Below are 16,847 nucleotides of genomic sequence, written 5' to 3' on the forward strand. Positions count from 1 at the left end.
TCATTAGTGATACCATATGTACAGAAGGGCTGCCATCACCCTCAATGCAACACAGTTTGAGACCATGGGGTTAATTTGCTAAAGGAGTAGAGGCTGTACCTAGAAAAGTAAATGTTCAAAGAGACTGCTAGTAAATAAGATCAAGCTGTGTTCACTCTGAAAACCCAATCATGTGCTAGCAAAAATTCATTTTTTTTTTTATTTCCCTTGCATTGGTTATTTGCAGTCAATACAGCTTGTCCTTATTTGTTAGCAGTTACTTTCTAAAGCGAACATACACTTTGCTTGATGAACAGTCTATACTTATTTAGTAAAACCACCGTCTTATAACTTACACCTAGGCTAAAAATGACATGATCGTCGTCAGAGCAATAGTCTGGAAAAGGTCATTTTGTTTGGTTATTCTGCAAAATGGTCTGTTGATTCAGGTTGCATTTAATTTATTTGTATTAATAATAGGTGAACTTTAAGCACATTTTGCATTCAGTGTTTAGCACATTGGATTAGTGGTTAGTACTCATGCATTGCAGCACTGGGGTCCCTGGTTCAAATCCCAAACAGGACATTACCTGCATAGTCTACAAGTTTTCCCTTTGCTGGCATGGGTTTCCCTCCACACTCCAAATGCATGCATGTAGCCTAATTGGTTCCTGTCTAAATTGGCTCTAGAATGTGGATGTATACAGTACAAGTATGCAAGTGACATATCGACCTTGCAAGCTCCTCGAAAGGTAATGCCTGTCCAATATGCAAAGTGCTGGGTAAATTGCTGTGTTCTATACATACCTGTAGTAAATAATAACACATATTTTATCAATAGACTGATTGCATTCTAGAAATACCTGATCATTGTACAACCCCCCCCATTTCCTACACACCAAATGTTATCAATAGATTCACAAGAAGACAGATATTATGTATGGTGCTGTACAGAATAATGTGTTGCTTCTAAATAACATGCCTAATGTTTAATAAAGGAAAGCCACGGAAAGTCAGGAAAACAATGCAGCTTGCTCATGTCTCATCTATTGCTACAGTGCCAACATTTTACAGAAAAGTATTAGATCTTTATAAATGGTCCATCCAAAAGCATTTAAATGGACATGGGAAAGTAATTTTTTTCTAAGTACATTTTTGGCAATTTTTTTCTAAGTACATTTTTGTCAATTACCATTATTCATGGTCTGTAGCTCTTGTTTAAAATGAACCTGTAATGAAAGAAACATTATGGGACTGATTTACTAAAATTGAAGTGTGCAAGATCAGGTGCAGCTCTGCATGGTAGCCAATCAGCTTCTAAATTCAGCTTGTTCAATTAAGCTTTGATGGAGTAACCTGGAAGCCGATTGGTTTCTATGCTAGATTTTGCTCCAGTTTTAGTAAATTAACCCCTATGTTACCGACCTCTGGTTCTGAAGATGCTAGTTGCCTGGCTGACATTTTGGCTTTACTGTGAATCCCTGACCCAGGACCTATGTCTCTTCTCTGATTTGCATTATTGTTTCAGGTCATTGACTTTGAAAAGTGTCAGGCCTCGTACACACGACCGAGTTTCTCGGCAAAAACCAGCAAGAAACTTGCTGGGAGATATTTTTTTGCAGAGGAAACCGGTCGTGTGTACATTTTCGTTGAGGAAACTGTCAAGAAACTCGACGAGCCAAAAAGAGAGCATATTCTCTATTTCCTTGACAGGAATGGAGAAAATTGGCTTGTCGAGTTTCTCGACAGCCTAACAAGGAACTCGACGAGGAAAACAATGTGTTTCGCCCGTCGAGTTCCTCGGTCGTGTGTACGAGGCTTTAGCATAACAGCCAGGAAACTGTCATTCTCAGAAGTAGAGAAGGAATCGCAGCCCTTATATATCAATACAGGTTTATTTTAGATCATATTGTAAAATTGATGCTGCACAGACCTTCATAGATTTTTTGTGCTCCACGCAGTGACAGAACAGGCTCACTTCTGTGCTTATTGTATTTTTACTGGAAGGTTTCTGCATTTTTCCTGTTTCTGTATTTCGGAATGTTCTGCTCAAACATGTTTCATAGTAGCAGCAGATTTTATACCTGCAGTACTTTTTCACAGTTTCTCATTTTTGTTTTTATTTAAACTTAAAATAACGGTTTATAGTGTATTTAAAAAATGACGCATGCTCAGACCTCCAAATAGTGAGTGTAATAAAAGCACAGGGTCATTGTAAATATTGCTGGCAATAAATATGCAGGCTTTTGGTGTTTTTTAGATGAACTAACATGGAACAAGAGGTATTTAGCAAAAACGAGATGTTATCAAGGAGTACAAAACAAAATTAAAGCTGGGAAACATTGCTATAGTTTGCTTGAAGGTACAGTTTTTTTGGGTATTACATTTCGGGATTCAGCTATTTCACCAAATGTCTGTCTCTTTATAGTAGTATTTCAACACAAATGCCCTTATCAGCTTTACACAATAATTTGTTTAGTAACCAAAATCAACTTTTCAGAATCCATTTCTACTATTTCTACTTCATGATGATTGGTTGTCAGACAGTAGAAGATGGATTGTGGTTGGTTGTTATACATTATTGCACTAAAGAGCTACCTAAGAATTAGAACTCGATAGAGATGCTTGTCTCCTGCATTCCAGCCCTTCTGGTGTGAATTCAAAGAAAATGCTGGGTATCCAATGTGCCCCTGTGCCTTTAAGGAGGATTGGGCTACCTCCAGGCCCACCTGCCCCCTATCTATCCATTAGAATGCATGTGCATCCACTGTGGAGACTCATTCATTTACAGGAGTTAGGACTGCAGGTAAAACAGGGTGTTGTGAAGCGGCCATGCAGCTTACGCATGCGTTTGCAAATGTGTGCTAACTAAACCCCTGTTTTTAACGCATACTGTTAGACAGCTTAATTCAGTTGGTAAGCAGACTGGCTGGTGAGTTGAGCTGGGAACTTCTCTGGTTTTGTCTTTTATGGATTCAAAGAATAACCTGCCTCCTAGTCTTTGCGGTTGAAGGTAGAAAATGTTAACTTAGCAAATACAGTGAAGCTATGTTCACTTTAAATAGCCAATCATTTACAAAAACAATAAAAAATGATTTTAGCTTGTACTTAATTGATGTTTAAGATAAATACAATTCCATCGTATTCACTAAGGCTAAGCTAATTGGACATTTGCAAAGTGAAAGTTCTCTATTGCTTTAGTAAATTAAGCCTTTTGTGCTCACAGTTATAAAGTGTTTTTTTCCAGGGTGGACACCACTGTGTTACTACAAAAAGGATCCCAGGCAAATAGAACGTTTCCATATTGTCTTAGAAATTCCATGATACATTTCTAAAGAAATTTAGTAGCTTTACACAGAATAGGATGTCGTATTTTCAGAACTTTCTCCAAGGCTTTTCTGATCTACTAATGTAATATTTTAATTAGTTAATCAAAGAAGCAAACAATGCCTTTAGTGTTTCCTTGTTGGTGCTATAGATTTCCGTTTTTTTAGGTCTGGGCACTGCAGCACACACACCACATAAGTATGATATATATAATTGAATTTCCATAATCTAGTTAAGATGTTGACTTTTGTGAAAGTGACACCGCTAAATGTGAAGCCTGGAGTACAAAATGGAAGGGTTATGTACTCGTCAGTTAATTACTGTGCACTGCCACATTCAGATGTGATGTAAAGGGTTGACATAACGTGTGTCTGCAGTTAGATAAACCAATAAAATACAGAAACTGTAAACCATTACCCTGAAAATGATCTTTCGCCCTAGCCTTCTTTGCCTTTTTTTTTTTTACTTTTCTGTGAGTGAATTTCATCTCTTCTAATGTGCAAAGTTTATCGGGAAATTGTGGCCACATCTGCAGCTAATGCTCCTATGTTGATCCACATACTGTGCAGACTTGCACGGCACGACAGGAGACAAATTCCGCTTTCTTTTGAAGTTGGCCCGGTAGTGGCCTCTCTGCACGTTCTGTTAGTGAGAACGGGTAATGCTTGTTTGTTTTGTAAATCTTCATGTTGTTAGTTTGTATAAAGCACAAGATGATAATTACAGTGACGAAGGATCCGCTGTGCCATATAGAGAGCTCCTATGTTATTGTTATTTTTCTTTAAATGAGTTCAAATTTGAGATTTGGAAAAAAAAAACACAAAGGGCCTCATTGTGAATTAGAAAGAATCAAATCTGTCATGTGTTGACTGTAGAAATCTTATTTTCTTAAGTTCATGCTGCCATTGCCATTGTAGAATAATGACATATACAGCTTTAATTTTTCCATGTAATCTGGCTATAGATAGACAGATATTTTGTTGCTACAATATTAGTTTTATGCCCATTATCCTATTCTGCCTATTAATATTTTTCAGAATTCATTACTGTACTAATTTTTAAAATATATTCATGAAAAAAGTGTGGGTTTTGCCAGTTACATAATTTCTGGGCAAATTTTTTGCTCCCAACGAGATGCATTTTCCATCATGTTGAAAGATTTACTAAGGATGTAACTTTTATACTTGAGCGCAGTAATACTATTTTCCCTTCCAATACTCGAGCCCAATAATACTATGTTCCTTTCAAAGACTGGTGAAATTTAAAAACAGTAGAAGAACAATTGAATTTCTGAAGCTGGCAAAGATTTACGAACACTACTATTGACTGATTTACTAGACCTTCACATCACATTAATTTACTAACCATTCACATCAGCCCAGTAATCTATAGTAACTAGCATTTAAAATTTGAATGTCTTATTACATTTGATTATGTGAACATAGTTTTAAATTACACTATTCACGATAAGGTGCTTTTTTAATTAATGGGTGGGACATTGACAGATCTTTTAGGTAGAGGGAAGCAATGGGTTGCCTACATTGAATTTCATTATTGTGGGCCCCTTTGGGGCTCATTCACGCCAGTGGGCTGTAGGTGTGGTAAACAAACACCTGCTTGCAATATCTTACTCTCAAAGTACATGTTACATAGGGGTTGATTTACTAATGGCAAATATGTTGTTCACTTACTCCCTCAAGAAAAAAAAGTGGACTTTGCAAAGGAATTTGCCCCTGAGCTTAGTGAATGAGATGACGTTTTGCTGACTTCCTTATGTGCAAGTAAAAATATTTTTTTTTGTGTATATTCCTTACATGTGTTGAGGTATTCTTTATTAAGTGAACTACTGGAACAAACCTCCTTCCATTGTGCAATTTGCCTTGCTAAGTGACTAGTCTTTTTGCCCTTTAGTAAATAAACTCCATAAAGTTAATTGGAAACCCATGTAACGCAGGCCATAGATTATGCAAATTTATTTCCTTCCACCAAGGGTGGAAAATTGCTTGATTTCCCCATCAACACAGTCAATATTGATGGGGGAATCTCTCCCACAGCGTTATTATGTTCTGCTGGCGGGGAGACTTCCTTGCTGGCAGAACACAATGATTAGTGTTGCTGGCTATAACCGATGGCACTAATCATTTGGGAAAAACCTGACAGGCTGCTTGTGCAAAAGTCGATCGATTTATTGAGTTGTGTACAACCAGGGTGCCCATAAAATAAATTGAAATTCAGCCGCTCCCTGTTAATACTGTTGAATTTATATTGCATGTAAAATACAATGCACCACATCTAAATCAGAAAGATGAGTATTAGTCCTTAATGTGTCAATAAAATATTGCAGACTTTTTTCCCCTACATCACAATGCAGCCTTCATAGACAGAAATTCAGAATGAAATCTCCCTGGAGTGTCCTTCGGTAAAAAGACATGAGTCTCACCACAGGCAAATGCACAGACACAGTATGAGCTGACACTTCAACAATATTTTTATCATGGACTAAGCACAGTTACCATGAGTGACACTCAAATCTTTATCACACAGGCCAAAGGATCAGCCAGCATATTGAAAATGTAGGGGGGAAGAGCTAATGAAGATTTTCTCTATTTTATGTACTCTTTTATCACATGTACACTGTGTCTTTATAAAAGGAACAATATTCCAAAGTAAACAAGCCAGTGGTATGGGCTGTACTATGAAAGCATTTTGACATTTCCATATCTCCAAAGAGTTGTCTTTGACTTCAGGGAGCATTCACACTGGACCCGAATCTGTGGTTGCATTACGTTTGCCTCATATTTGTATTTTGGTGCATTCGCCATGAGTCACTTAGAAATAATAGGACTGATGATTAACAAGGAGTAGACAAGTGGTGGCTTAGCTTGGTAAATAAGGTGAATCTGCAAGCACAACTTCACCATATTCAATAGGCTATGGATACATTCTCTGTGCTAGTCTTGTAAATCAAACTCATTGAATCTCTGTTGTAGACATTAGTGCAGTGTACACAACTTTGGTTTAATACCACCTAAATATTGCATGTTCTATTTCAGAGTTTATGTTAAATGTGGTAGTTTGTATTGAACCTTAATAAACCCCTAAAGTAGTCCCTCTGAAACTGGTCCTTTTTATTAAGTAAAAACAACTGTTAGATGTATATATCACTGAAAAAAATGTAATCTATCTATGATGACCATAGTTCATTTAAGGTGTCAGCCCTAATCTCTGAGTTCTAGTTTGATACTTGCAGATTAATGTAACCTAATTGCTTCTTAAGTGCCTTAAGCTCCATCAGTGAGATCTTTGCTCTTAAGACCCATTTGTCTGTCCACTACATGGTGGCCTCATTCTCCTTGTTGAATACTTCATACTTTACATTAAAAGGAATGAAGCAAAAATAAATGTTTATGACATGGAGGGTACAAGAAGGAAACGTGGCAGATGTGTTGCTGGAATCTCTAAAAAATATAAAAAGGTTATTCAGTTCTAGGTAGACTCAGGCCTCGTACACACGACCAAGTTTCTCGGCAAAAAACAGCAAGAAACTTGCTGGGAGATATTTTTTTTGCCGAGGAAACCGGTCGTGTGTACATTTTCGTCGAGGAAACTGTCGAGAAACTCGACGAGCCAAAAAAAGAGCAAGTTCTCTATTTCCTCAACGGGAATGGAGAAACTTGCCTTGTCGAGTTCCTCGACAGCCTGACAAGGAACTCGACGAGGAAAACTATGTGTTTCGCCCGTCGAGTTCCTCGGTCGTGTGTACGAGGCTTTTAATTATTGCTTAATCAACTGTTAATGCAAAATATATCCCTTACACTTGCTATGGTAAAACACAATTGATAAATGCAATAATACAACACCACATTTATACACTATATAAATAGGTGCAATGGATATGGTAAACTATAGAAAAAAAAATAGCAAATGTCTGGGCTATTACTATCTTCACCATCAGTTCCTTTACCTCCATAAGTCTATTTTGCTTTAACACTTTCAAACCTGCAGGTAACTGCATCAGCTACTGAGTGGTCCTTATATTTACTGTACTAAGAGAAATAACAGAGCTACCATTGTTGATCTTCGAGTAATACCAGTCACCTGACTGTCAAACTTTGATATTTTCAGAATCATTGACCCAGAAAAAGTATACAGATTAGAAAGTCCAGGTGAAGTAAGGCTGACTTGTTCCAGGTCCATGCCTCAGAAACGAAAGAAGATACTGGATTAGCATGGAAGCCAAATTACAAATCTTCCCAGGAGAGGTCAGCAATGGCAGTTCCTATATTCTCCTAGTACTGCTTTCAAGCTTGAGGAAGGCTACCTGGATTCCTCTAGATTCAGTATGGGATACATTCACCAGTATCATGCACACACACAAGAATTACTCTGTAATAAATGACTTTTACGGGAAAACTAAGCACTTTTGTTTCAGATAAAACCATTTTGCACAGCATGTTGGAAACTGCAGCTGTGTCCCAGGAGAAGAAGCAATACTTTACTATGTTTTCAGACTAACTCAGTTAAAGTTGATGGAAATCCAGGCCAGGCGATAGATTATAGGAGAAGTCATCCTAAATTCTATTCCTCTGTGTTTATCAGCAAAAACAGGAACGCTAATCCTAATAGCAGGCTGTATTTCATGGCTGGCTTTCCACCGTTCATTGCCAGAACCTGTAAACCTGCGGTAAAGTATGTCATTTTGGAATCTTCTGCAAGTGTTATAGAACTTTCACCGGTCTGCTGTATTTTTATAGTAATGAAATCTGATATACTAAAGAGGTCATTTATACACTACCAAAGCAGACCTTTGCTTGCTTTAAATATCCAGTTGAACTCATTAATATTTCCCCTAAACTCATTGAGACCTTTACAGTTGTCAATGTGCAAGGTGCAGTTACCTGCAGCTGTTTGATGTCACTGATCTGACCCCTACTATGTGTTACTTTACAATTGCTCATGTTCTTTTTATAATAGCTTTATTGTTTTTTTCCCCTTTTTTTTAAACACTAGATCACGTGCCTCAAAGACTGAAAGGCAAAGACAGTTCTTAGCGATTCAGGGCTGCCCCTATGAACAGTCTAATGTCCATGGCAGCTTTCTATGTGCCAGCCAAATATATGTTACTTAAAAACATTAGTAGAGTGTGTAGATCAGATACTGCATTTTAGCCCAATGTAGGACTGTTATTGTTATAATTCTGTATCTGCATATATAAACCAATTTTTATTCTGTACATCTTTGCTTGGTATAATATAGCAAGGAAGTTGTACAGTATTTTTTTGGCATTGGTAATTTTGGCAAAACATCACTAAGCTAATTTGTATGTTTGATTTTGAAATGTATTACTACATACATCAGTTATAGATAGATCTCCATAACACCATTTTAAAACGTATTAATAAAAAATTATTGATAGATAATAGTAATGGTAACAGTGATTTAAAGAACTTTATCACAAAATGAGTTTCTAGTTAATGATTTTGTGGTGTTTCATAAACAAAATAATGCGAAAGAGCTGATAACTGAGTAGGGGTTCTAGGGAATTGTGGTTGCCAATATCCCCTTATTCCTAGGGACATGCTGATTTTTTTGTTATTAGAATTTTCCCCCCTCTAAATTTCAACATGGTTCATCACCATACTAAGATCTTTTTATTGATTTTTTAGCTGTTTCTACTCTTATTATTGCTGTTATTATATCATGTGATTGTAGTATACCACATTCTCCCAAGAAAATATTAGGAGTAAAATACTTATGTACACTTCCTAGGTGCTCTTTATATTACTCCTTTGTATTACTCTAGACCAGATCCATTGCTTCAAGGGAAATATACAGGCATACCCCACATTTAAGTACACAATGGGGTTTATTTACTAAAGCTGTAAATTGCAAAATCAGGCTCACTTCTGCATAGAAACCAATGAGCTTCTAACCCCAACTTGTTCAATTAAGCTTTGGTAATAAAACCAGGAAGCTCATTGGTTTCTATACAGAAGTGAACCTGATTTTGCACTCTTCAGCTTTAGTAAATAAACCCCATTGTCTACTTAAAAGTGGGGTATGCCTGTAAAACACAATTTAAAAAAAAAGGATTTTTCCTTTTGTGAAGAAATACTTCCGCTGTGGCACCAGACATAGCCAGGTTTTGTAGATGACTCCCATAGTGATTTACTAAAGGTTTCATTTTCATGCTACGCTATATTAAATTTAAATATCCAATCAGACCCAGGTAAAATTTTAGTTAAGGTATATACAAAGAAAATGAAGTAGATTGGCCAATTTTTACTTCACTTACCACAATTTGTTTTGTAAATATTCCTAATTTACCAAATCCTTGATCTAATTCGCCTAACAGTTTTGAACATTTGCTTTTCACATTTTTTTTTTTTTTTCAGGCAAGGTTTTATGTCTGTATTCCACAGCGCTATGCCCTTCGTTTCCTGAAAAGAAAAGGCAGCTTGTAGCTATTGCTTCTCGATTTGCTAAAGGTCCCAACAGGAGCAGAAAGGTCAAGTGTTAATTAAACAAGCATGATTTTGACATTTGTGTCTGTAAAAGGATGTGTCTAATAAAACTCCTTCCCCGCAGTGAACTCAAACTAATATATCACCTTAATTATGTCTTACAGCACTAACACGATAAGCTTTGACATTGACATATATTAAAATATAGCAAGGAAAATGTTTTCTGTGCTTTGCTTTCCTTTCTCATTAAGGTAAGGGAAACCTAGAAACTATAAAAATGCAGAACTTATATAAGATCATGCATACCACAATTTTATACCAATATGTTGGAACTAAGGAATACCATTCTTTAACTTATATGCATTTGTTAACATGTTGGCTTAAAGTTTTGTTTTATTTACATGCCTAAGTTATTAGAATTATTGCATGTAAAATGTTAACATATTGCACAAGACCTTGCTAAAACTGTTGCATGTTTTTTAGAGTTACATTTAACAGAGATTTTCTTTCTTACCCTTTGCATGACAAACAAATAGGTATAAAAAGAAAATGAACAAAGGGGAATGATAAGCACATTTAAAGCCAGTAACATAATACAATTATTAGGCAGGCAGTAAAAATGAGCAGAAAATGCCTGTGATGACAGAACATATCACTCGGTACGCTGTGACGAACAGCAGTAGTCATTACTAAATCTACAGCAAGTAACAGATTTCCGCAGAAGTGAATGTATGAGATGTAATGTTTATGTCGTTTTACATCAAAACTTTATTTGGTTAGTTACCGACTAGTATATTTCTTAGCCATAACCACAACAGTTCATTAATCAGAGGTAACGACAATCCTTGTCTAGTTTGTCTTGAAATACACTTGGTGAATGTAATAAAGCAGTGCAGTGAGCAGTCAGGATGTACAAGGTGCACCAATCCGAAACAGCCAATCAGGTTTTAGTTTACTGCAGTTGGATAAATCAAGTGTTGGCTTTATTCTGTACTCACCTTATTGAATAAACCAAGCTGATTTGTTAAATCTACATTTGCTTCTAGGCTCTATGTGATTTCCAGGATTATAAACACTTTATTATGGGCTGAGTGTTTATAATAGGCAGCTAACTGTATTACAGTAACACATGTAAAGGTGCAAGTTCAGTTCTCTTCTAGGAAGATTCCTGGTACATACACACACAGCAAAATACATCTTTGTCATGCACACAGCCCCCTGCGTGTTCGACAATGAAGGAATGCTTAAAAGTTTGTTTATGTTACAACGTCCAAAGGCAAAATTTAAGAAAACAAGTCTATACCACAAAATAGACAAGGCAAACTACTTTGATTATTGGAGAAAGATGTTAGCAAGGCAGCTGAAACGTTTGAAATGAAACATTTGGACAGTTCTTGAATGCTAGATAAATAAGCGGTGGGACACAGACAATGTATAGAAATAAACATCACACATAGCTGCACGGATTTTCTCGGGTGGTCTGCATACCCTAGGCATGGGCATAAATCAACGGAACCTATGAATATTGATTTTCAACTAAATGAACTACCACATGGTATAATTTAGCTGTCAACTCAGATTTAACCACAACTTCATTTGTTACTTAAAACCCAAAGATACTAATAGCAAAGGTGAACTTTACTATTTAAAAAAGTTGTATGCAGTCCCTGACATGTCAATGTTTATTTCCACTATCTTGGAATGAATACTAGCAGATATACAAAGACATATGGGATGACTGTTCATCATTTTCAGATACAGGCTACTTATAACACCTAACAATATTTTTTAAGGCTTTTACTGTTGGGATGAGCTATGTAAACACAAGAAATATTCTTATACTGCGTTGTATTATTTTATTTTTATTTTCAAATCGTGAGAGCAAAGAAATATGCGTTTCCATTTTTTAGCTGTACGATAATTTCGTAGGTAGCAAACATATAAAAAAAGGCTTTAGTGGAAAAGAGATCCCTAAATAGTAAGGGTGCAATTGTTAAGAAACAACAAACCATTTTACCTGAGAACATAATGCATCACTCTTTTTCCTAAACTAAACATAGAATGCATATGTTTGCAACTAATTTATTATTGCCATGAAACACTATTTTATCGATAACGTGCAGACATAATGGGCACATTTTAGATGTCAAGTGTACTTTGTATCATACATCTGTTTGGACTCCTATACTATATAATTATGTCTAACTGTATATCTTGATGTTCTTTATAAAGCTTTGCTGTAGTACAGACCGGGTTACAAACAAGATAGGTTTTGTAGGTTTGTTCTTAAGATGAATTTGTATGTAAGCTGGAACAGGTACATTTTTTACATGTCTCAAGGCCAACATTTTTCTTTACGTTTTTTTGGATAGAATAGGGAAGGGTTAACACCCCAATAATGTTTGTTTTGCTGTCTGTGCCCCTGTTCAGAAGATTTCACTTCCCTTTCTGTCCCTGTGACAAGTGGATTTAGAAAATGTTGGGTTGTCATGAAAACAAGGGTTGGTGATAAAGCCACTTTTTCCCCTTGATATCTCCTACAGGAGTGATTTTCCCTTCCTAGGGGTAGATTTCTTCTCACTTCCTGTTGTCTCCCTCTGTTTGTAAGTATGAGTCGTATCTAAGTCGGATGTATGTAACTCTGGGACTGCCTGTAGTTTCTTTAGATGTTCTTAACAAGTAATGTATTTTTAAGGATTTGCATTAATCTGTAGACCTCTACAAGTGACTTATCGGTGTTTAGCATTAGATATAGAATTGTACACAAACTTGAAAAGAACATATATACAAATGTGGGTAGCAGGAAAAAAAATTTGCTCTGTTACAGCCTTTAATTTGATTATTGTTTTCATATTATAAGGTGCAATATCACATTTGTAAAATTGGATTCACTTCTAAGAGCAGTAATATAAAAAAATATATCATTACTCTTAGAACTTGGAATCAATTTTTTTTTTTAGGTATCCTCAGTGTTTTGTTTCTGTTGTAAAGTTTAATGAAACTACAGATTGCCTTGCAATTTCCATTTTAAACACTGCTAATTGAGCTCTAAGTGTTGTGCTATGTTCAGCACTGGGCACCTTGTTGTAAGTAATGAAGTGTGGCTAAGACTTTTCCGGCTGTACAGTTTAATCAGTCTGGATAGTGTAATGAAGGAAATGCTTGCACCTCATTCCCACCCAGGAGACATGATTAGCCGTGAAAAGTGATAATGTGGCCTAGGTCAGCCAAGCCCTATCCTTGTCTAATTTATAACAGGAGTGTATAACATCCTTTTTTGCTTAGCAGTCTGAACGACAGGGATATAAATGACATGTGCACTGACTGTTGCAAGCTTAAAGTGCACACTAGTGAAACAATGTAACCCTGTGTGAAGATATATTGGCCACAAGCCTCCAGAAAGTGTGGACAAGGTTATAGATGCCTGCAGCTAGATAGAAAATATTAGTTTATGAATCAACCTCTCATGGTTTGCCGAGAGGGAAACAGAATATAATAGGAAGAAGTGAGATTTTGACCACTCTTCTGAAAATTATTGTGACACTAACGCATATTCCACCTCCTACATTATTACATAACACAGAGTTCCTTGATAACAAGGACATATATTAACTGTAATAGTAGATCCTTGATGGTATCTAAACAAGCATATTAAACGCTCAGATTACCCTCAGTTTTTCAATCTTTGCATTTCAGATGAGCAGGCGATACACAGCCATTGCAGACTCCATATAATAGATATAAAACTGTTTGCCAAGCCTTGTTGCTTTCCCACATACCTTCTTGAACAGCAGGCACAAAGGACATCGGCTGGTGGCTCAGTGGGATGTTGACATGGACCAGGCACCTTCCATTCTCCAAACAGAGAAAGCGTAGCTGAGTCTTTCATGAGCAAGATAGTTACAGCTTGCAATCTTGTGGTCCAGCTCATCGCTCTGCAAGACTTGATACAGGAAATCAATATAACGTGAAGCCAGCTTCAGGGTCTGTATCTTGCTGAGTTTATCAGATGGTAGAGTAGGGATGATCTTGCGCAGCTCTGCAAAAGCGTCATTTAAGGACTGTGTGCGTTGCCGCTCTCTGACATTGGCGATTATTCTCTGTGTGTGTACATCCTCAAATGTTTCTAACTGGGGGCTCCTTTTGTTGCGTTTGCATGTTGGTGATAGGGGCACCCTCCCATCATCAGGTTTGCCCACCAGCACTGTGCGCTTACGTATGGCCTTTCTCTGTTGGCACTCAGCCTCTTCCTCACTGGTTACCAGGCTGTCTTCAGGGGAGTCGGGGCATGCTCCTTCTTCTTTCATCTTGTATGAAGTGGTCCCTGCTGCCTGAACTCTACTTGTGATCCTCCCCCAGATGCCCGCTATGGAATGCACTCTTATTTGTGCCAGAACCTTTTTAAAGTATTGGAGGCAAAAGGCTGTACCAAGTAAGGTGAAAGAAATTCTGGAAAGCAGCGTGTGTGTGCCAGCAGATTCAGGCAGAGTGTGTGCTCCTAAGCTTAACAGGCTTCCCGAATAATGCTCCAATCCGTCCTTCTTTTCTTTCACTCCTCATTTTTGGATGTTAAGGAGGGATTTCACAAGAAATTGGCCTTGTGCGTCTTCTGATTGGATCATCCAAGCCAATGAATTGGGGGGAGGGATCCATAACTTCTCTCTAACTTTGTGATTCCAAATAACTCTTCACCCCCCCTCCCTCTCTCCTTTCCTTCAGTCAAAACCAATCCATCATGGAAAGGTAGTATAAACGTTGCTGGACATTATGGGTTCCAGATTTAAGCCCTGCAGGCACAGATGCACAGTGAACGGAAGGCTGGAGCAGACTGCCCATCAAGCAAGAAGTAACATAAAGGCGGCATCAGTCCCCTTAGGCGCCACTGAGGGGGTACAGGGGCCTTTCCCAGTGAATCACTGTTACCCCTTAAATCTTTCAGACACTTCATCATTTACATATAAAGGCTGCACCGTGCAGTCTCTGCATTCAGAAAGCATAATTTCTCTATCAACAAACGCTGCTAGGCAGAAGAAAATCTTTATATAGGATGAGGTTACCTCACTGGGGAGAGTGTATAGTGTAGAAGAGCAGCACAATAAACAGACACTGTTGTGACAGATTGTACCAGTGCAAATCCTAACCAGATGATGGGAAAACCCTTTCCTTTCCGAGTTGGTTTTATAGACACGCTTTATGTTTGTGTCCCGAAATCCCCTGATCGGAACAGACTGCCAGTAGTGTTTTGATGTTGCATTGGACCAGTCTTCAACGTTATGGGAAACGGACACGCTGTGATGCTGCTGCCAACTGTAAACTCCACCAATATATATACACATGCACAGGCTGCAAAGATACACAACCATTTTAAAAAATCAAGATGAATCATCTTGTCTAAACAGGATAGCAAACATATAGTTGTTGTAGTTCCAACAAAAACAGGCAATGGGAAAAACTAACAATAACACTTTGTATCTATGCTTGGCAGTTGAACATGCACATGTAGCAAGAGCTGGGAGTTAGTCTGCAGATAATATACTCCTAGGTACATATCTGAGAAACAGTGGGCCGCCTACTGTAAAGATATTAGAAGTTATAGCAAAGTTCCATCACAGGCCTCCTCCTATCACTAGTTTGTTCTGATTATACATTAAATGTACTTTTTTTTATGATACACAAGTCTTAGTTTAATATAAAGTCAGCTTCTTCTGTGATGTCATACTTGTATATAGGAACCTTCTTTGATAATATATTGCTATGGTGTGACTTAAATCACACCAACCAAATATCAGACTTTATGGTGTAACCATCCAGTTCTAAGCTTTTGTTTTTTTTGTTTTTTGTGTGTTAAATTTCATTTATTTAATGATAGCAACCTGTTTTCTCATTCAAATGCAGCTACAATCTCTAAAAATATCAAATAGAATATTAATTGTAGGTACGTTTATCTTATTATTCAGTCTAGTTGTGTGTGGTGTGCTCATGAGATCATTTCATTTTTGTAAAACTCCAGATAAACAGGTAATTATGCTGCTTAATTACATATATGATTACAGTTTTGCCTTCTTCATTTTTATATCTTCATATGACACCGCTCTGCCTTGACTTGCTTATTGCCTGATCCTAAAGTGATTGTAAAGTCTTGTTTTTATTCAATAAAAATAACAAACATGTAATACTTACCTCCTCTGTTGCAGTGAAATTGCACAGAGCAGCCCAGATCCTCCTCTTCTCGGGTCCCTCTTCTGCACTCCATCCCCCCAACGAGTGCTCCCACAGCAAGCAGCTTGCTATGAAGGCACCCAAGCCATTCAGACATGGAGCTGTGGCCTGGCCCCGCCCTTTCTCTCTCTTGATTAGCTGACTGACTTGGATTGACAGCAGTGGGAGCCAATGGTGCCGCTGCTGTGTCTCGGCCAATCAGGGGGGAGAGTCTCGGATGGCCGAGACACTCTTGGACATCGCTGGAGAGAGATGGGGCTTAGGTAAGTATTATGGGGTGCTGAGGTGGCTGCTGCACACAGAAGGCTTTTTATCTTATTGCATAGAATGCATTAAGAAAAACTTCTGACTTTACAACTCCCTTAAAGTGATACTAAAGTCTCAGTTTTATTTGTTGTGAAAAATAACAAACACGTTATACTTACCTGCTCTGTGAAATGGTTTTGCACAGAGCAGCCCAGATTCTCCTCTTCTTGGGTCCCTCTTCAGTGCTCCTGACCCCTCATTCCTGTTGAGTGCCCCCACAGCAAGCTTCTTGCTGTGGGGGCACCCAAGTCGAGCCACAGCTCCCTGTGTCCATTCAGACATGGAGCCTGGCCTGACCCCTGTCCCCTTTCTGCCCTTATTGGCTGACTGTCATTTATTGACAGCAGCGGGAGCCAATGGAGCCTCGCTGCTGCCTCAGCCAATGAGGAGAGGAGTCTGGGGCAGTCGAAACACTCCTGCAACATTACTGGATTGAGATGTGGCTCAGGTAAGTATTAGGGTGGCTGAGGGGGACTGCTGCACATAGAGGGTTTTTATCTTAATGCATAGAAAAAAACCTTCTGCCATCACAACCACTTTACATATCCTTTG

At 37.9% G+C, this 16,847-nt stretch overlaps 1 protein-coding gene across 1 annotated transcript in view; it reads right to left on the bottom strand.

The window, feature by feature from the left end:
* The window catches only part of LOC120929387 (twist-related protein 2-like), a 67,055-nt gene extending 52,487 nt beyond the window's left edge, over nt 1-14,568 (bottom strand). The window contains exon 1 of the mRNA XM_040340776.1: nt 13,550-14,568. Within this exon, the coding sequence (XP_040196710.1) occupies nt 13,589-14,077 (489 nt within the window). The 5' untranslated portion in view covers nt 14,078-14,568 and the 3' untranslated portion in view covers nt 13,550-13,588. The remainder of the gene's footprint in view (nt 1-13,549) is intronic.
* Nucleotides 14,569-16,847: the final 2,279 nt, after the last annotated feature.

Source organism: Rana temporaria, chromosome 2, assembly GCF_905171775.1.
Source record: "Rana temporaria chromosome 2, aRanTem1.1, whole genome shotgun sequence".
NCBI classification, from domain to species: domain Eukaryota; kingdom Metazoa; phylum Chordata; class Amphibia; order Anura; family Ranidae; genus Rana; species Rana temporaria.